At 41.9% G+C, this 20,384-nt stretch overlaps 2 protein-coding genes across 6 annotated transcripts in view; one reads left to right on the plus strand and one right to left on the minus strand.

Annotated features, from left to right (window-relative positions):
* Nucleotides 1–12,760, plus strand: part of TRAK2 (trafficking kinesin protein 2) — a 36,788-nt gene extending 24,028 nt beyond the window's left edge. For all 5 annotated transcript variants that reach the window (XM_051787073.1, XM_051787072.1, XM_051787074.1 and 2 more), the window contains 11 exons: nt 32–241; nt 2,031–2,109; nt 3,808–3,938; nt 4,150–4,224; nt 4,850–4,987; nt 5,906–5,985; nt 6,659–6,862; nt 6,999–7,297; nt 7,623–7,901; nt 8,117–8,216; nt 8,751–12,760. In XM_051787073.1, coding sequence (XP_051643033.1) covers nt 32–241; nt 2,031–2,109; nt 3,808–3,938; nt 4,150–4,224; nt 4,850–4,987; nt 5,906–5,985; nt 6,659–6,862; nt 6,999–7,297; nt 7,623–7,901; nt 8,117–8,216; nt 8,751–9,426 — 2,271 coding nt within the window. In that variant the 3' untranslated portion in view covers nt 9,427–12,760. The remainder of the gene's footprint in view (nt 1–31; nt 242–2,030; nt 2,110–3,807; nt 3,939–4,149; nt 4,225–4,849; nt 4,988–5,905; nt 5,986–6,658; nt 6,863–6,998; nt 7,298–7,622; nt 7,902–8,116; nt 8,217–8,750) is intronic.
* A 2,131-nt stretch (nt 12,761–14,891) lies between these two features.
* Nucleotides 14,892–19,933, minus strand: CASP8 (caspase 8). The gene is made up of 7 exons (XM_051787102.1): nt 19,569–19,933; nt 19,181–19,286; nt 17,934–18,069; nt 17,734–17,849; nt 17,118–17,253; nt 15,636–16,137; nt 14,892–15,344 (listed from the first exon to the last, which is right to left on the minus strand). Exons 1-7 carry the CDS (start codon nt 19,880–19,882, stop codon nt 15,209–15,211), a joined length of 1,446 nt encoding a protein of 481 aa, XP_051643062.1. The 5' UTR covers nt 19,883–19,933; the 3' UTR covers nt 14,892–15,208.
* Nucleotides 19,934–20,384: the final 451 nt, after the last annotated feature.

The following is a 20,384-nucleotide window of genomic DNA, read 5'->3' on the forward strand; positions in this document are numbered from 1 at the left end:
TTCACGAGGTGGTGATCTCCATCTGTCACAGGTTAACCAGCTGCAGCACGAGCTGTCAAAGAAGGACGACCTGCTGCGCATTGTTTCAATTGCTTCTGAGGAGAGCGAGACGGATTCCAGCTGTTCCACACCGCTCCGTTTCAATGAGTCGTTCGCGGTACCACACGACCCGTTGCAGCTGGATGTCCTGCAGGATAAACTCCGAGAGCTGGAAGAGGAGAACCTTGCTCTTCGGTCGAAGGTACATCCCACTTACAGTGTATGCCATGTGGGAAACCAATCAAGGTGGTTAAAATCCACCATCAGAGTTACTCTTGAAGTGGAGGGTGACTGTTTTGTATACAAATCATACCCTCCACACCCACATCCCTCTGTTTCCTTCGTTCCTCAGTACCTCCAGAGTTCTCCAGTAGTCCGTTCTCAGTTCATTTGTGAAACGTGAAAGAATATGGGAACATATATATGGGAACATAGATAAGCACCCAGCAAAAGTATTTGGACCCATCAGGTCCTCAGGCTCGTGTGACTTGTTTTGATATAAATCTGACTACAATTAGCAGGAGTATTTTGGGAATTCCATTCTGTTGCCATTATGTTTTCATCAGATGACATTTAATTTTAAGGGTTAATAAGCTTCTAATTAAATTATTTTAAAGACACACTTAGTTTTGACTGTGTGATTAATTTCTGTATTTTAACTGATTTCTCTTGTGTATAAAACATGAATACAGGTGCTGTGCCATTAAAAGGATAAAGACTAAATGGCCAGACAAAGTAATAGCTATAAAAGTCTTGGAGCCTACAACAAAGGTTCCAAGAATTGGAATCTACAGATGCAGTGTCTTTTCTTTGGTAGTGAAGAGTGCAACTTGTAAAATGGTACATTGGTTAAAAGTGGGTCCTTTTGGTGCTTTTAAGGAAAGGAGGTGTTGTTTGTAAGAAGGGTGGGATTTGGGGTTTTTTTGTGTATGGTGGTTTGGGTTTTCTTTTTATTTGAGCCTTTCCCAGTGTAAGCTTGATTCAGCAGTACATCCCTTTAATGTCAACAAAATATACTTTTCCCCTTGTTTTATCTCCAAAATACTCAGCACGAGATGCACATTCTTCCTAAAACTCCCTGAGACAAGATGGATAGTTTAGTAGTGCTGTAGGATAAGAAAGAGAAAATCAGATTGCATTTATTGTGCTCCTGACCCTGCACAAGACCAGGCACAGATTAATTTAGTCTACTTTAGTGTGAAAAAATTGAGTGAAAAGAGCATGCTATCATTCTGTGATACAATACAACCTTTGTTGATTTGAAATAGCCTCAATCATAGTGAGCCTATATTTGCTTTTTTAACTTATTTTTGTATGACAGCTTTATGTAAAGATGTGTGTTTGCCTGCACTGGTGTGGCTGTGCTGCTATTCGCTCACATAATCTTTAAAACCATTTACTGAGTTTTGTGGTGTGAGTCACTTACTGGCAGAGTCCTGAATATGGAAGACTTGTCTGTGCTGAGTTTAATATTATCATCCTCACAGTCAAAACGGAAGTGGCAATCTGGTGTGCTTGATATTGTTTAGATATGTTGTGATATTTGGTCTCTGGCCCAGAAAACTTACATTCCAAACAGCCTAGCTGGGGAATACGGAGAAAAGCTGTTCTACCAAGAGCTTTTCAGTGCCATAAAAGATTTGGCTAACATCATGCAGTTTTCAAGATATTTTTACTCTGTGAAGTTTTGAAGTGAATTTAATTGCTTATTTCTGATTACTGTCTTGGTTTACTTTCCCTACCAAATTACATCTTTTTGCAACAATTTTTTATTAGAGCCAAGAGATCAGGTTTTGTTCATGTGTCTGTGTGTCTGTCACTCAAAAGACCTATAAAATTCAGGGAAACAGGTTGTGGTGGAAAAAACAATTTGGAAGTGTGAGCAGATGCTAGAGGGGAGATTCTTCCATTGCAAGAATTTTAGAAATAAAAATTTATAACATTATAGATAAACTGAAATTGTTATTGATAAAGCAATAATTTTCTTGAAGGCTTGCCATCTGAAGACAGAAACCATCACGTATGAAGAGAAGGAACAGCAGCTGGTCAATGACTGTGTCAAAGAACTCCGTGAGTATCCAGGTTGCATCTTGCAGTGACAAAATGGCATTTGAAATACCTAGTGCCTATACCTTCTTAGTTAACCATGAATCAAAAAATGAGCTTCAGTAGTTTATGCCAGTCATTCAAGACTTGCTCTTTACCCAAACGTAAAATTGTTTCTGTATTTCATCAAGTTTTACTCTGTCATTTAAATGTAGGTATGTATGTTGTGTTTATAGAGAGCAAATGAATGCCAAGTCTAATGTTCATGAACTTCCTAAACTGAAGCCTACAGACACTAGAAAATTGACAAAATATTCATCTTGTATAGAGTATTCAGCACACTTGACACTGAAATGTATCAGTGCATAGACTCTTAAATCTACAAACTCTGTTATTTTTAAAATATATATTATGAACCAAAGCATTTAAATTAGCAAGTGTTTTTATTTGTGTAGAACAGTTGTTTGTATTTGCTTTGGTGATTGCTTATTTGCAAAGAATTGCAGCTACTCTTATAGAAGTGCATGTTAAGTTGTTGGGGTTTTTTTGTGGTGGTTGTGTAAACTGGTGGTACATTTTTTTTATCTGTAGTCATTTGATGTGTACTACTTCCTTTGTGCATAATAACCTTAAGCTTATATTTTAAGATTATTTTTTTCTATTCAACCACCATAAAGAAGACTGGGTTGCTGCTTGATTTTTCTTGTTCCAGATGACCCCAAAATACTATGAATTGATACTTAGTTGGTTAATTTACTCTGATCCCTCTGGGAAAATATATATCTTTTGCAAATAGAAGGTCTCCTATTTTCCTTCAGTGAGAATGTCTGTGAGTTCACTTTTTTATTCAATTCTAGAGCACGTGTAGGCACACTAGGTAAATTAGACTTGCAGAAAGAATCTTATCCTAAAGGGCGTGTTGTCTACAGCTGTAAGATTCACATTTTCACAAAAATGGTGTCTGACTGAGCTTAAGTGCCCATGGGCCTATAAAGCATGACCTTGTTCTGCAGTAAATCTATGAGGTACAACAAGGACTAAATTTGTAGTGTCACCTTTATGCAAGATTGATCAGACTTTGTTATGACTTTGCAATGCTTTGGGGCAAGTATACAAGCGAGACTAACTGTGTAAAAATATGTCAGCTTTTCGAGTTGTTCTGTCATCTCACTTGATGAAGTGATTGCTCAAAGAAAAAAGAAACAGGAAATTGTATTCAGTGGCTCTTTGGGGAGGAGACAGTGACCAGAATCAGGAGTGTATGCTATGCTTGACAAGGTCTGACAAAATGCCTTTGCTTACAAAGAATGGTAGTTAATAACAAGATTAATTCAGAACCCAACTTCTTCAGCATATTCCAAGTCTGCCCTTGGTCATGAGGGGTTGGGTCATTTGAAATTGTTTATAACAGCTTACCTTGGATTTTATTGCAGTCATTTCACATACCTGTGATGTGTATTTCAGATTCTGCATACTTAGCTCTTAATATGTTACACCTGCATTTGAAGTTAACTCCTTCTCTGCCTCCTCCTTAATCTTTTCTTTATGGATGCTCTAAGGCACCTACTCTTATGCATTATGAATTGATTTCCTAAGAGTATTGGTTGTTTTTGCAGATTATTCTTGACTTTCACTCGTCCTTTCTGGATTTTGGGTTTAGTTTGGGGGTTTATTTCATTTGCTGGGAGAAGGTCTCTACTAAGTTTCTTTTTATGTTTGTAGGGCAAACAAATGCTCACATTTCCAGGATAACAGAGGAGTTGTCAGAGAAGAGTGAGGAGGTGGTTCGCTACCAGGAAGAGATCTCATCCCTCTTGTCTCAGATTGTAGATCTTCAGCATAAACTCAAAGAAGTAAGGGAATGCTGATAAAGAGTGTCCATGTGTGTGTCTGTGTATGTATCTGTGCAGCGTGTGCTCACCAGTGCTTACAGCAGGTAAAAATTTACCTGCAAGCCTGGAGCTTACATTGCAAGAGAGTGTCGGTTTCAGGAAAGTATGGCAGAGGATCAACCTCTCAGGGACATCAGCTGAGAAAATGATGAGCACCTTTTTGTGCTTTCAGAATGTGATTGAGAAGGAGGAGCTGAAACTTCACTTACAAGCCTCCAAAGATGCTCAGAGACAACTGACAGCAGAGGTACTTAAGGTTTCTACATATATACATTTAGATAAATATTTGGAATAGAATACAAGAGAAAGAAAACGCAGAGAGAATGGGAACTGCTACTTTTTAATTATGTAGGACTTCTAATCTTTCATTGTGGTTGGAGTCATGATTAGAGGAAAAGAATAATTACTTTAATCTACACAAAAAATTTTCTAGTTCACGGGGGTATGAAGGGCAAGGAAGGTGTTTCAAGTAGGGAGGTCTTAGTATTCTTAGTGGTTACAAGAAAAAATGTTTTAGTGTGAATATTACTGATTATATCAACAATACTGTAGCTTGTTAGGTTTTAAGGCAGTTCTCTTTTTTTGCTTCTTTTGCATCAGTAGTTACTGTATTTGCAGAGTTTTTCAATGTATTTTTCTTTGGATTTCATCATACTTTTTCCTCTTTTGGATCTTAATATGGACTTCATGCTTTATCAGTAAAATCCTATGGTTGCTCTGCTGACTCTTGTCCATTCCAGATGTTGGCTTGCGCCATGCAGTTGGAAGAATATTAGTGTTGAATCAGTCAGTGTAGGTTCCTGTAGGAGTTCATTCACTTTCATTCTTCTTCTCTTTGAAGAGATCACGCAATGGCCTCTTTTCTCTTCCAGCTCCATGAGTTGCAGGATCGGAATGCAGAGTGTCTGGGGATGTTGCACGAGTCCCAAGAAGAAGCGAAGTTGCTGCGCAGCAGAGTCAGCTCTGCTGCCTGTCTCTGCCACCGCCAGTCGTGTGGAGCATTCCCTGTGGTAAGGAACGCTGCTAGCACGGCACACACCGGCCGGCACACACAGCCCGTGGTAGCACACAGCTCTAGGGGTACACTGGCCATTACAGGACCTGCAGCACAGGATGTTTTGTAGCAGGCAAAGGAGCTGATCTAATAGTTTTTCAGTTTTTCAGTGTGTACACTTATGAGAACTTTATGTGTTTGGAAACTAACCATTCCCTTGACACATTGTGATACTACAATTATTTTTCCTTTTTTATATGCCATTTCTGCTAATGAGGGATTTAGCACGTTCTGCAGCTTGGGCTCGGTTGTGCTAGTGTATTGTTCTATGTTGATGTGAATTTTATAACTTGCCAGTGTTTCTTAAAGAAACAAAGCATCTTTTCAAGAATTCAGAGTAATTTTATGTCCTTGTGAGATTAAATTTGAAGCATCATTAGTAATGCACAACCTAACTGAGTGCTAGAGATGACTAAACTAGTGGAAAAGGGTTAAAGGCTTTGCTTTTCCCCTTCATATTAGTGTCAGGTGTGTTCTGAATACTGTATTCAAAATATCTAGGCTGTGCTGGGAATTCATCAGGTTTTGATTGGTTGTTCTCTGTACAGAATCACTCATTCTTTTCCTTTTAAGAGTGCTTTTACAATTGTAACTTAACTAAAGAAACCAACATAAAGAGTACATGAAGAAAAAGCAGATGTTGCTAATGAAAACTGAACCCAGACTGGTTACACATAAGTGTGGTTATGGTGGAAAACTGCCCCCTGTGCTCTTCCTTCAGAGTCCGAAGGATTTATCCAAAGCGTTGTCCACGTTTTTCTGGGGAAACATGGAGATTTTTAGAAGTAATTTTTACAGATGTTTTCTGCTAAAATTGTTAGAAGGAAGACTCGAATCTAATTTGTCAACTCTTGTGGTTTTCATATTTCTCTAGGATTCCCTTGCAGCAGAAATTGAAGGGACAATGCGGAAGGAGTTGAGTCAGGCTGATGAATCTGTTCTCTCCAAACAAAAGTATGTTTTCAGATCCTTATGAGCTATTTTGATATTTTTCTATAGACTTGTACGCAGTAAGGTGAAACTGATTTCTAGGAGTCTATAAATGTGTATATTCCCTCTATAGTAAGTTCTCTATGTAACTTAATAAAAAAATGTTAGTGGCATTTGGTAATGTTTTTAATTTTGAAACCTACTGTTCATACTGGATTCTGTGAAGAAGTTGGAAATTTGTTAAAAGGATGTCATTTCATTCTTTAATTAATGAGATTTTTTGATCCAGACTCTCTGATGCACAGGACTAGCTTTATCCCTTTTAATGCTTGTAGAAAAATTCCCAGACAAATGACGTTATACCTGAAAGATTGATAACAGTTTTCAAAACCCTGAAGACGTGTTCCTGGATCTTATACTTCTGAGCAAGAATTAATAAATAAAATACATGCTTTTGAATATTCTAAAATAGTTATCAGTAGAGGTTCAGGTCTTTCAGGTTAAAGTAAGTGGTGATTCTGATACTTAGTAGAGTAGTTCTCCTGAAAACATGAGTGCCTTAGGCAATCCTGTTTTTCTGGACATCTTTTTAGTGAGGTCTCTACATACTTTTGAAAATCTGTTTTTCAGAGCTTTTTTTTTTATGGTATCTTTTTTGCTTCTGAAAACCACATTTGTTTGCTTGTCTTTTCTGTAGGGATCAACAGAAACGAGTATTTGACACTGTCAAGACTGCTAATGTCATTCGTGGCCGCTCCTCTCCCTTTCCTGCTCCATTGCCAATCCCTGGATCTAATCGGTCAAGTGCTGTTATGACAGCAAAACCCTTCCAGTCTGGTGTGCACCAGTTGGAGAGCCACACACGGATGGCCGTGGGGAACAGCTCTGAGAAGAATTTGAAGTAGGAAACACAGCCTGTTACCTTCTTCTGAAACTAACTGATTCAAAACTAAATCCAGATTGGACCTCTGCTGTGTAATGGAGACATAGTTAGTTTAGTAGTCTTAATATATATTATTATTTGATGTTTCTCACAGAGACACTCACATTCCTGGCCACCCGGGAAGCCCTGGAGACAATGACTTGGTCACAGCTCTGCACAGGCTCTCCCTCCGTCGTCAGAACTACCTGAGTGAGAAGCAGTTCTTTGAGGAGGAGTGGGACCGAAAACTGAATTTGTTGGCTGAGCAGAAAGAGGAGGCCAGTGGCTTCAGTACACCGACAGAAAGCTCTTTTTCCTCGGGTACAAACTCAGAATTCACTGATCTCTCTGCCAGCTGTAGTAATCTCCGTGTCCTCCTACCAGAAAAATTGCAAATTGTCAAACCCATTGAAGGTAAGAGGATGATCTTCTCATCAGCAGAAAAGGATTTTAGATTCACCAGCTGAATCATTGTTGGTGTGTGTATAGCTAGGTATGATGTGCAGTAACAGGAAGCAGTAGTATTTGGTAGGCTCCATGCCAACCAGCTCATCAGCATCACTTTCTACTTGGCTTTCTTACATGGGGCTAAGTGTTTCGCTGTTTCCTTGCACTGCCATCCGGGGCATTGTGTGGATCACAGTGTTGGCACCAGCTGGCTGCAGTTATTTTGATGAGGAATTCTTGTAACTCAATACAATAGTAGGTAACATCTCTCTATTCTCTTTAACCACCCCAGGATCTCAGACCCTTTTCCATTGGCAGCAACTTGCTCGACCCAACCTAGGCACCATTCTTGACCCAAGACCAGGTGTTGTTACAAAAGGCTTTACCCCTCTGTCTGATGACACTGTGCACCACATATCTGACCTGGAGGAGGATGATGAGGAAGAAAGTGAAGGAGGCATAACATTTCAAGCACAACAGTCCTTCCCAGAGGAAAAGAAATGTACACTGGCAAAGCCAGTGTCAGGGATTTTCCTGCCACCTATTACTTCAGCAGCAGTACCGCTCACCGGTAAGAGGCATTGCTAGTGTTTCTTCCTGGTTTTATTTTCCAGTGTCCTTTTCTCTATGGAATGTGTTTGACTGTTAGACAATGCTGTCTTTGTTCTTTACTTTAAAAAAATACCTAAAAAGATTAACAGTGATAATAACACTGTCTTAAACTTTTATTAGTTCTTATGTGCTTTTATTTGTACCCTCAATGGATGTAAATTCTTCACATTTCAGCCTCAAATCCAGGGAAGTGTCTGTCTTCAACAAATTCCACATTTACCTTTACTACCTGTAGGATTCTTCACCCATCTGATGTCACTCAAGTTACTCCCAGGTATGAGGACTGCTAACATCCTAAATGTTGCTGCATAGGATTAAACAGTTACTTTCTGGCTTCTGATACATGGACCAGTTTTAAAAAATACCAAGGCAGCTAGGCAACACGTAAGATATTACTAATACACATAGTTGTGATTACAAAGGGAAACTTAGTATTCTCTAGAGTGAGAGTTAAAACAGGTTAAGGTAACTTAAAGCAAGTAAATTTTAACTCTTAAGTAGCAAGTGCCTTATATCATATAGGTGGTGTTAAAAAAAAAGATTCTATGTTAATTTATTTTCCAATTCTGTCATACATTTTTTAAACTAATTGGACAATGATGTTGATATTCTATCTAATACAGTATAAGTGATCACAGAAGGTAGATTCATTGGTACTTTGCAGAACAATAATTCTGAGTCTACTAAAGGTGGAACTGTCACAGCTACTAGCAGTGGTGTTCTGTATACTAAGGCAAATACAGAGCAGGGCAGATATAAAGATCTGTAATGCGTGCATATTCTCTGTTTTGTTTTTATTTTATTTCAGCTCCATGAGTGCTCCATTTTCACTGGGAAATTCCAGCAGTACTGGAAACTCAGTAGTGAGTACTCCAGCCATTCCTTACAGACTTAGTATCGGAGAATTTCTCACCAACAGAAGAGACTCAACTACTACTTTCAGCAGCACAAGCAGTCTGGCCAAACTTTTGCAAGAACGAGGCATCTCTGCCAAGGTTTACGACAGCCCCATATTGGAAAAACTGCCTTTGCTACAACCCCCTCGAACTCTTCCCATTCCTTCTACTCCACCAAATTCTCCATCGCGTTCACCTTGTCCTTCCCCTCCACTGTTTGAGCCTCGAGTGCATCACTCTGAAAATTTCCTGGCTTCTCGACCAGCAGAAACATTCTTGCAGGAAATGTATGGCCTCAAGCCCTCCCGTAACACTCCAGACATAGGCCAGCTGAAGATGAACCTGGTGGACAGACTGAAGAGGCTGGGCATTGCCAGGGTAATCAAGCCCCCTGAAACACAGGACCATGCGAAAAATCAAGGGCCAGAGGTTGGCTTGCAGAGGCAGGACTCAGCTGGGCTTTTAAATGCAGGTAGCAACTTAATGGTAGGACTGAGAAGAAACCAGAGTCTTCCAGCCATGATTGGAGCACTGGGAGCTCCAGCTTGCACACAGTCATCGAAAATGGGTATCCTAAAAGAAGACTAACTGGCTTGAAAAATGTTTGACTTAGAGCATAGTAAAAAATATGAGGGATGAACATCCAGTGCAGGCATCACTAGATGTGTTACAGAAGAGTTGGAGAAGGCACGTGCATGTTAGAGATGTGGGAGGGACAAGTGCTGGGATCAAGGAGCGAAAGAACATTGCTTGGGTTTGAGGAAGAAGGCTTTTGTGGGAGAAAAGAAAGAGGAAACCAAAGCTTAATTCTGAGACCCCCTTCAGCATCTGTCTTAACTTAAGCAAAAGTAAGACTATTGTAGACATTCTCAGTGCTTTAACCCTTTAAACCGTGTGTGTAGGACTGTCTTGCAGGTGTCCTACTTTTTTCCAGCATATGACCATAGTATTTTACTAGTTGTTAGCAGTCAGGCTATATCATTTAAATATATTATTAAAATAACAGTCAATCTGACCAGTATTACTGATCCAAATTCTTCTCTGTAGCAAACAAATTCAAAAACTTTTTTTATTCTTGTATTTTCCATTTCAGAAACTGTGCTCTTTTGAACTCCTCCCCATTTTGAGAAGCAGGGGAGAGAATATGTAGCTCTGTGTTAGAAAACAATACTTCAGTTTACAAACACAGAAACTGGTGGTCAGGATTTATATTTTGAAAGAGTACAATTGTGCTAGTGAGGTATTAACAGAAGTTAATTTTTTCCCACAGTTTCGGAACGAAGCACACAGAGGAATGTGCAATGAATAAGAATTAAGAAGCAGGAAAGTATGTATTGGGGAAAACTTCAAGCTAAGAAATCTTTTCAAAGTGTAGTGTGCATCTGTTTAAATGAGGATATTTTTGCACACACACACACAGATATCTCAGGCACATTTCAGTGTTGCAAAAGGAAATAAACCCTTGGTGCTTGATTCAGAGTTTCTTTTTATTTGATATATGTGAAGAGCATTTACTTCAAGAAAAGTGTTGGAAGTTCAGTAGCCTGCCTCTTCTCTTGACAAGTAGACATTCTGTACATTTGGGAGTTCTGCAGTAAACTTTATGCCTTTCATTCACTTATTTCTGATTTTAGGCAGGATTTATTTCAAAGATTTCGTTAAGAGCAGAATTTGCCAGTCTGTATTTAGAAACAGGAAGAAAAAATCTGGTGTTCTTTGAGGCATTTTAATGAACATTTTAATCCAGTGTTTTGATTGATGGAGTGTGGTTCTGAACATAACTGAGGCAGACTTTCCAACTCAAAAGAGAACTCCATTTTAGAAATCTGGTTTCTGAGTGGTAATCATCAAAATACTACTGCCCATGCTGCTTTTTTGTTTCCTTCCTGTCAAAGGTTCTAGTCATAACTGAACAATCTATAGTAGATTTATTGTGTAACTTAAAGAAGAAGAAGTTTGCCCAAAACCGCTTGGAGGAATGGGTCTTTGCTAGTGACCTGAAGGGAGACAGGTTCTTAGTCTCCATGTAAATTTTCACTGTACCTGTCAACATTATAAAATTATTTTAGTTTCCATACAGTTAGATAAAACAGTTAAGTTTACTTTGCCTGTATGCAGATGTGGGACATTGCTGGTAGCTGTTGGGGTGTGTGGTGTGAAGAATCAGTGCAATTACACTGATTGGCGTTTGCTGTAAGGCACATCCACCCTAATCAGCACCCTTGTTGCTGCAGGGTTGAGTGGAGTAGGGCAGGAAAAGAAAGCTTCTTAACTTTGTTCATAGGAAATTTATAATGTGGCCTTTCTGCTTTTACAGTTCCGTAGATCTTGTGATGACTCTTTGATAAAAGTTTTTGGGTTTTTTTTTGTAAAAGGAAAAGGAGTAACCACTTCAAACTTGCACAGGGATTCTGAGCAGAAACTCGTCTGTCAGCAGCGCACAGAAATATTCAGGAACTCCTGGAGTTGCCTTTTGCTCTTTAAGCAAAATCTTACACTTATAAAAGGTGAATTTTATTTAAAAGACTGTATACGGGTTCATTTTGTTTTTTAAATGAAAAATATTTAATTTTTTCCTGTAAGTATTTATGTTTGTCCGTACTTAGCCACGTCTTGCCTCGCTACGTAAGGTGAGAGTGAAAGAAGGGGGTGCTATTTTGGTCTCCAGTGATCTGAGACAGGTTCTGCTATGTATCTGGAACTTGCAGGGAAATGATGAGTTGATGAAAGATTAGGCAGTTTGGTATCAACAGAGAAGTGTGTAGCCTGTCGAAGTACGTCCATTTTGTGTGTTTAGTGTGGGAATACATGTAAGTTACAGAAGGTATTAACGCTGTGTTTCTAACTGGCTTCATTAGCTAACTCCAGCCATTGGATCATTCTGTGTGTTAGCAGAGTGGCTAATCAGCTAAAGCAGAATTCCTCTAATCTAAAAGCATATAAATTAAATGCATGTTTCTCTTTGGGATGCTTCCATATTCCATAGCCCAACAATATAAAGTGGTTCAGTCCAAACAATGCTGTGGATGTCGAGAGGTTGGTTGGCTTGTTTTCTGTAGAATGAGATTTATCATCAGATACTTTTACATAAGGCAAAAAGAAAATGGAAGAGCCTGTATTCCACTGTGTTTGTGTGTTTATCCAGTTGGTCAATGCTGTGGTGCATTTGTTGAAATTCTGTCATGCATTTATACCTTTGGATGGTCATGGATTACATTTTGTAATACATCCCTAACTTGCAGCAACAGAGAAAATTCATACTTCTTCTAAGTTTACCATTTTGTGCCAAAACCTAGAAGATAAACTTTTTTCTAATAACATGTGTTTCTGAAAACATTTTAGAAGTTGCCATCATTCTAGGACCTGATTTGGCTTCTTTTGTCTCTTGTAAGAGAGGTGAAAAACTTGCATGACTAAAATAGCTAAGATCCTGCACCAGACCTTTTGTTTGAGTGGGGGGTAAACCTAGAAGGAATGGAGAATTGCATTTCAGCAAGGTTCTGTTATCTTGCAGGTTTGAGTCAAAAACAGATGCTAGAAAGGACTTACCTATGCTTGTGAAAGTCACAAGAGACAGAAGGAAATTCTTGTTGTATTTACCTGTATTCCAACTGTCTTAAACAAAGCACAAACTTAAAGCTTTCTAGTTTCACTGTTTGTTTTTGATAAACTCAGCGATACCTGCATGCTCAAAATGCCTCTGGTCAAAGTTAAATGTCTGCTGCAGTCAAACAGCAGCAGAGAAGGAAGGAGAATAATTGGGTTTGGGCTTCATTTGGCTGTTACATGAGGGGATTATACACAATGTTTAACAGTCTGGGATTTTCATGGTATTTTTTTCATCTGCTTTTTGCACTTACTGTTGTTTCATAGTGGAATGTAAATTTGATAATAAACATGTATAACATGCCATTTTCCAGTATTTTGGTCATCTTCTGTGGTTTGTTCCAGACGTCATCTTGTTATAGAACACTGTAGTATACAAACCTAAAATTGGGCTTTTTTTGGCTAAAATTGAGTGATTATTATATACAAGCTTAGTGATCTGGTATCTGCAGAAGTGGTGGCTTTAGAAGCCAGGAAATCGATTTAAAAACTGGGATCAGGCTATGCTGGGCTGTTGTGTTTATACCTAAGCAGGTACAGGTGACAGATGTGCAGTACAAGTTGTGGTCTGACTTTGCATAGTAAATATGTGAACAGAGAACTTTCTGCTGCACTTCAGAAAGCCTTTTACTTGAGAAAAACTTCACAAATGAAGAATAGCTTATCAGCCTCCAAACAATATTTGAATGTTGAGCCTCATTTTAAATGAATCCATTTGTTTTCTGGTATTTTGGGATTTTTTTTGTGGGGGTGGGGGTGTGGTGCTTTGGGTTTTTTCCCTCCCTTATTTTACAGCAGCTCTGTTCCTCTAGCATTATAGTGTTGTGTTGTCTAACACTAGACATTTCAGTAGCTGATGTTATGTCAGCCCTATATATTTGTGATAAAATGGGGGTAGAGATTGAAACTGTTCTCTGTGCATGCTTACCACAGGAGGCAATATAAAATGTTTCAAGGAGCCAGGTACTTACCAAGTGACTTTTTCTGTGCTTAGAACTAAGACTCAAAGATCAGTAAGTGAACACAGGATAACTGGACATTCTCAAATGTGAAGCTGGACATTCTGCAGTTCAAATGTGTAATTGTGGTGTTTACTTCTTATAACTTTCTTGAACAGTCTCTCTATTCTTTATTGTCAGGCAGCTGCTATATGGAATTGCAGAGGACTTGACTCCAGAAGATGTCAAAAGTGTGAAGTTCTTGCTCTAAAAAAAAATTACCTAAGAACAAGCTCCAGGATAATGCACTATGAAAAATGATCTTGAGAAGTTTTTTTGCAAGGTTAGTTCAGAGTGTGCTAGTTCTTGAAGGAAGGGAGGAAAGAGCAAGCAGTCTGCTCTCATGAAAATCTGTTGTTGAAAGAATTTTGATGTCAGCGAAGGATTCAAGAGTTAAGAGCTGGGAGAGGTCACTTACTGATCACCATTATGGGCAAAAGACTCAAAAGAGTGAGAAGTAAAATAATCTTAAAAACACCTTCCCCCTACCCCTCCTTCCTTCCAGTTTCTACCTCCTCCCCCCCAGCGGTGCAGGGAAGTGCAGTTACAGTCAGTTGTTGTTTCTGCCACTGCTCAGGGAGAGGAGTCCTCCCCCTGCTCCCGTGGGGTCCCTCCCACAGGACACAGTCCTTGATGGACCTCTGCAGTGTCAGTCCATCCCTTGGGCAGCAGCTCTTCCCAAACTGCTGTCCTGTGGGTCACTCCTCCATGGGGTGCAGTCCTTCACCAATGAGCTGTATTGACGTGGGTCCCCCACAGGGGCCACAAGTCCTGCTTGGGAAAAACCTGCTCCAGCGTGGGCTTCCCTCTCCATGGGCTGCAGGTCCCCAGCAGGACTATGCTCCATCATGGGCCTCCCACAGGGTCACAGCCTCCTTCATGCATCCACCTGCTCCAGCATGGGCTCCTCCATGGGCTGCAGGTGGGTCTCTGCACCCCGATGGTCCTCCATGGGCTGCAGGGGCACAGCTGTCCCACCATGGGCTGCCCCACGGGCTGCAGGGCCTTAGCTCTGGTGCCTGGAGCACCTCCTGCCCCTCCTTCTGCACTGACCTTGGTGTCTGCATTGTTGTTCCCATTTTCTCACTCCGCTCTTCCCTGGCAGGAATTTTCACTGCTCAATAACTTTCCATTCTTAAATATGTTATCACAGAGGCATTACTATCACTCCTAATTGGCTTGGCCTTGGCCAGCAGCAGAAGGCCAGTCCTGGAGCCGGCTGGCATTGGCTCCACCAGACAGGGGAAGCTTCTGGCAGCTTCTAAGAGAAGCCACCCCTGTAGCCCTCCTGCTACCAAAACCCGGCCACAGAAACCCAATACACAGACACATCCTGCTGAGGATGCTGGAGGACAAATGCTTGACTTCATCCTGAGGTGTACTAAGCCACTAAGAAGGAATGATTTTAAGTGATGGGGAGAAGTAACAAAACACATTCATATGAGCTGATTATTTCCTATAAAATTTGCGGCACTCCCTCCTTTATTTTGCAAAAGTTAGTTAGGCATAAAATATACAAGGTTTCATAACAGGTGTCTTTTAAAATCTGCCTATTGGAGACCACATCAGAGATGCTCTCCAGTATAAAGTGTCACATGTACTGATAGAAATTTCTTAAGGCTTTTTCTCCTCAGCTGTATTTTCAGTAATAGTACCTGCTGTTGTAGTAAGAGCAGACACACTGAAAGTCTGTTTTACCAAATTCTTAGCTGATACAGCTGATTCCAGAATGCTGCAGCTCCCTCTGACATGTAGTTCTCTGCCATTTAATTAACAGGAAAGATGAGCTTTTTCTTTAATGTGAAAATTGGCTGTGGCATTTGCTTCTCTGCATTCCGCTCACCAGTTTTTCTGCTCACTTCTCGATTCACTGCTGTCAGGATGCTGACAACATTTTCTCCTCTGCAAAGACACAAGTACATTTTGTATTAGGGAGGCAGTTAACAGGAAAAATACCACATTCTCATCTGTCTCACTCTATACCAGTGCTAATGGCTCCTGTTTCAAATAGGCTCCAGTTAGCTAAGCTGCTTTGAACAGCCTGCATGGTTTTGCTCTGTCCTACATTACTGTTTTCACTCTGAGTGATCACTCCCATTGCATATCATCTATCTCTGCATCCAAAAAAAATCCCTGTCATTTAGAAGGAAAATATGGGTGTTGCCAAAAATAAGCTTATGGAAACATAGGTACCGAGGACAGCGGGACTCCAAGTGCTGGCACAACGCCTGTATGTACCAGGTCCCCTCCCTTGGACTTCTGTAGGAAACGTAATCTTGCAAGGTAGCCATGCCCAAGAGGAAGTCTGCCTCTGCAGGGATGCAGTCGAGCTGAAATCTCACATCTCTTTCCACAGAAGCATCTTCCTCTGCAGAATCTGCTTCAATGGTCACGCCTTTATGGAAAGCATTACCTTGGCAGGCCTGAATAAAAAAGACTTTTGGTTTTCCAGCAAGTGAGCGGCAGTTCTGTACAGTGAAAGAAGTGGTCAGTTCCCGGATAGGTACTTCCTGCCCATCAACACCATATATAATGCCTTTTTTCCCATGAGACAGGATACAGCAAACAAAACAGTCTTTGTCCTCGTGGTCTTCACACCGGAAGATGTTCACAGTCTTACGGATTTCGTCTGCAGTGAGGTCTCTGTATTCTTCTATTCTAAAATGAAGCTTGCTAAAGACATTTCTCAGAGCCGCTGGAAGGTAAACAGAAGGGAAATTGGAGACATTTCATTATATGAAAGTTGGACTATGCAATAGCAAATTGTATTTCTAGAGGTAATTGATTTATTTTTTTTCAGATCCTGCTACATGACTACATCAAAGTAGTTACATTGCTGGTCTGAAAATAATCGAGTAGTCTAATCACTAATCATCTCTCTACTGAGTTCCCTTAATTGTCATTAGAAGGCATCCTTGCAATCTTGCCTCCATCTGGAAAGCATACGGAGCTATTAAGAACGCTGTATCTCTTTCCCCCACCCACTTTACAGCTAGTCCTTTTGGCTCTCAAAACGTGTTGGACAGTGCAGTTGCTTCAGCTGCTTTACCCAAGAAGAAAGCACTACCCATCTGGGAGGTACCCCCATCACAGGAAGAAAAACCTTGGCTCTGACTCTTGAATTAAGTTGGATTCAGTTCAGTGGGGGGAGGCCCATTGATGGATTTTATCTCTTGGCATAGACAGTGCAAATACACTGATCTGACAGATCCTAGGACCTGCCATGAGCTCTGCTGCTGCAGGACAGCCTGCTAAAATCAGGGCCTCTGAATACCAACATCCTCCCTCCTTTTTTTTTTTTTTTAAAGTTGGATCTTAAATAATTAACGCCCAAGTCTCATTCAGCAGCAGATCTGTTTCCAATTCTGCGTATTGTAATAGTAGTGTGCACAAAGCTGATGCAAAGACAGCCTAGCTTGTAAAGTCCAGGCTCAGGTTGCTGTTTAAGGTTGCAGTAAACTCAGGAAAAGTGCAAAATACTGGCAAATTGTTCTGTGTCAGCCAGTAAAAGCTTGAGTTGATTAGGGCTTGTAAGCACAGTAAACAGAACTACTGAGCCACTACAACAGAAGTATCCCAGAAAGGGAACACTGGAATTCAGATCTTTAGTATAGAAAAAGAAACAAGGTATCTGGTTTTGAAGATTCGCAAACTCCTCTTTAACATTCACTGTACCTGCATCCACGTCTGTCCCGTTCCGGTCCCTCAGGTATTTGTGTTCCAGCACAGCTTCCCTAGCTTTTGCAAAATTGTGATTATTCAGGATGAGGCACACTCCACAGGGTCGGCTAGTCATTTTGTAAGCCTCAAGCTGTTGAAAAGAAAGACTGCTGGTGAAACTACTGTGCTTTCCTCCAGGGCGCAGCAGGCTACAGAGCCAGGTGCTTTCCTCTCCAGGCAGCCCTCTCTATACAGCTTTGCTCCCAGGACCTGGCAGTGCAGTGTCCCACTGCCTTTGGGAGTCTGTGCATGACACACCCCTGACCACCATTGTCATGCTCAGCCCAGAGCGGGTGCTGCCTTCACCCACAGCTCCATGCCAAGCCACCTGCCAACTGCGTATTCCCTGGTATAATAAACTCGGCCTGCCTTGCTCCCCTTGCAGATGATTGTGAAGCTGTAACACTGCAGCAGCTGTGCCTGTGACAGAGCCACAGAATAATGGATGTAGAGTGGTGCATTCTTCTTTCTAGACCATACTTTTAACAGTTGGTCTATAATAACTGTTCACTCCATGGAGGGGTGATCTCTTCAATGACAAAATGATGATGTTTCTAAGAAAATGACATACCTGGGAAGAGATATTACAACTGCCAGGAAATTCAGGTGCCACAGGTAATGCCAGATATCCTTCAGGGCCTCCCATGCTTCCCCTCTCTTCCTCTGTGATAAGCATCTCTTCTTGACCTGAAAAGCATTTATTATTAGTCCTGTATGATACCTATGGGTTACTTCAAGAATAACTAAGGGGGAGAGGCTATTTTGTTTTACCAAATAGGTTTAATCCATCTTCAATTCTGTTCCACAGGCTGATGTTAATTTTTTCACAGAGACTCTTCAGCACGCTTAGGTTGTCTTTTCCCAGAAGCCCCTTCTTCTCCATCTCAATGAAAATGTCAAGCATTGTCTGGGTAATCAGAAAGGCAGTTTGCTCTTAGGGCACATCCATGCTGCCATGGGGAGTAAAGTTAGAGCATGTGCACCTAAGCTTTAATGTACTGACAGTACATGCAAGCCACAGAGTCACTTCAGCTGACTGGTAGCTCAGTTGAGACCTCAGCTGAGCCAATTAAACCTAGTTCAGCAAAACCTACCAGTACTGTTAAGTAGAAACATAACCTCAAAACATATTCATTTCCCTTCTCCAGCTCAGAGTTGCCAAGATCTGATACGATCTAACCCAGATCTAATGGTGGTCATACAGGAATATATAATACCATTTTGAATGCTTTCATTCATTTGACTTCCAGTGGCTATCTTCTGCAGTTAGGTGAAACACAAGAATCACTGTACTGACCATCTTAAGCAATGGCAAAAGGAGTATAACCACACAAGTATGGTGTAGAGATTGCTGTGAAGCAAAAGGGGACTGAAGGGACAGAAGCTCTTGTCAAACAGTGAGTGGCAGAACACAGTGGTCACCCCAAGGATTTACTAGAACAGCTATCACTAGATGATCATAGTCTATCCTCAAAGTGCTCATTAGACAGAACAAAGTACCCAGCAGGGTGGGACACCATAAGAGCACTGGATCTCCTCCAAGGCTATTTGTAAACTCCAAGCTCCCTGGCCTTAGCCTTCTTAAGGATCTGCTGCTTAGATCTGTATTTTCTGCACTTGGAAATGAAAAAAAACAAAATCGTAAAATAATATCCACAGCAGGTGGTTTTCTGTATTTGATAATGGCTTAGAAAGCAGCAAAAAACCCCCCAGTTAGGCAAGAGGAGTGAATGTGCTCATCAGTCTTTCATTGATTAAAGCCACTGAGTGCCCTGAGCCTCGTGTGGTGCTTGGATGTGACACCCTCAGTGCCTGGCACACTGGCTGTGACATGGCTGCAAAGGCTGTACCCAACACCAGCACAGACAAGTCCCATGTGCCCCAGGGCCACCCTTTTTCTTGTGGTGTTTTCACCTTAAGAGTGACGCCATAAAGAAGAGATCCATTCCCCCACGGGCAAACCTATTTCCTCTATGGATTATAATAATCATTTAAAAAAGTATTAAATAAATTCTTACAGTCTCAGGGGTTAGCTTGCTTTTTGGTAATTCTCCATCCAAAAGTAACTTGAAAGACATCAGCTCATCTTTGGTGATGTCTTCTGAGAGCTGAAAGAGCAAGTATCTAGAAAGAGAAGTGGAGGGAACTGTTTCATTGCGTTCGCAAGCATGTCCCTGAGCACAATTTAACACTACTGCACTGCCCCTTTCGCCCAGTCCGCCCCCCGCACAACCCGGTGTCCTCCCTTCTGCCGGGCTGAAATGCCACCTTCCCGTACAGCCTGTTCCTGCTTTCTCCTGGGAGCCGCTCGGGTGCAGCCGGAGCTCAGCGCGGCGTTCAGGGCAGGAGAAGGCTCTGCCCGGCCCGCCCGGGCGGGCGGCGCTCCCGGGCCCGGCCCGCACTCACCTGTAGGGCGGCACCCGCGCCCCGCCCGGGCGGGCAACCTGCAGCTCCCGCTCCACCTGCTCCCGGCTGGAGCCCAGGTGGGCAGCCAGGAGGTCGATCCTCCCGATGCGGTAGAGCAGCTCCCTGAGGAAGGCCAAGTTCCCCGCCTCCAGCGCGCCCCTCTCCTGCAGCGCTTCGAACAAGTCGTGCGCGCTCCGGGCGGCTTCCAGCCTCCTCCTGGGGACGTGCTCCCGGCTCAGGAACTTCAGCGCCGCCAGCTCGGCCTCGTCCAGCTCCTCGCTGACCGCCAGCAGCTCCCACCGGGGCAGCTCCATGGCCCGCCCTCCGCCGCGGCCGGACTGGGCGCTTCCTGCCTCCGCCGGGCCGGGCCGGGCCCCGGGGCGGGGCGGGGCGGGGAGGAGGCGGGGCCGAACCCCGGGGCGGGGCTTCCCTCTGGATTTGAACATCCGGAGCGAGACAACATTATTTCCACCTCGGAAGCTAACAGTCCTTCCTAACTCTTCTAACTGTTTTCCTTTTCCAATAGGATCCCTCTGATCTTGCCTGCTTTCAGCTTAAGCCTGCAGGATTTCAAATCACCAACTTCTCTTTCCTACCAGCCTTCTGGCTCCACTTTCTATGGTAGTGCTTCGGCTGCCTAAAAACAAAACACAAAAATAAGTGCCAGGATTATTTGGTGACAACATTTGGCCTCCCAGACATGAGTTGGGAGGAAAGAAAAGGAAGGACAGGCAAAGTAAAAAACAAAGCTGAGGGCCTTTAGAGGGGAAAGGAAATTGTCTCTCACCATTCTGTAAACTGTGCTACAGAGGAAAA

This window comes from Manacus candei, unplaced genomic scaffold (assembly GCF_025592945.1).
Source record: "Manacus candei isolate 608988 ecotype Guabito, Panama unplaced genomic scaffold, ASM2559294v1 h1tg000023l, whole genome shotgun sequence".
NCBI classification, from domain to species: Eukaryota; Metazoa; Chordata; class Aves; order Passeriformes; family Pipridae; genus Manacus; species Manacus candei.

What these genes read in the sequence shown, in the direction of transcription:
- CASP8 (XM_051787102.1), bottom strand. Translation starts at nt 19,882, where the DNA reads ATGGAGCTGCCCCGGTGGGAGCTGCTGGCGGTCAGCGAGGAGCTGGAC. An exon ending in GCGCGGGTGCCGCCCTACAG is followed by an intron (nt 19,287 to 19,568) that starts GTGAGTGCGGGC and finishes TTCTCTTTCTAG; the next exon opens with ATACTTGCTCTTTCAGCTCT. An exon ending in AGATGGATTAAACCTATTTG is followed by an intron (nt 17,850 to 17,933) that starts GTAAAACAAAAT and finishes AATGCTTTTCAG; the next exon opens with GTCAAGAAGAGATGCTTATC.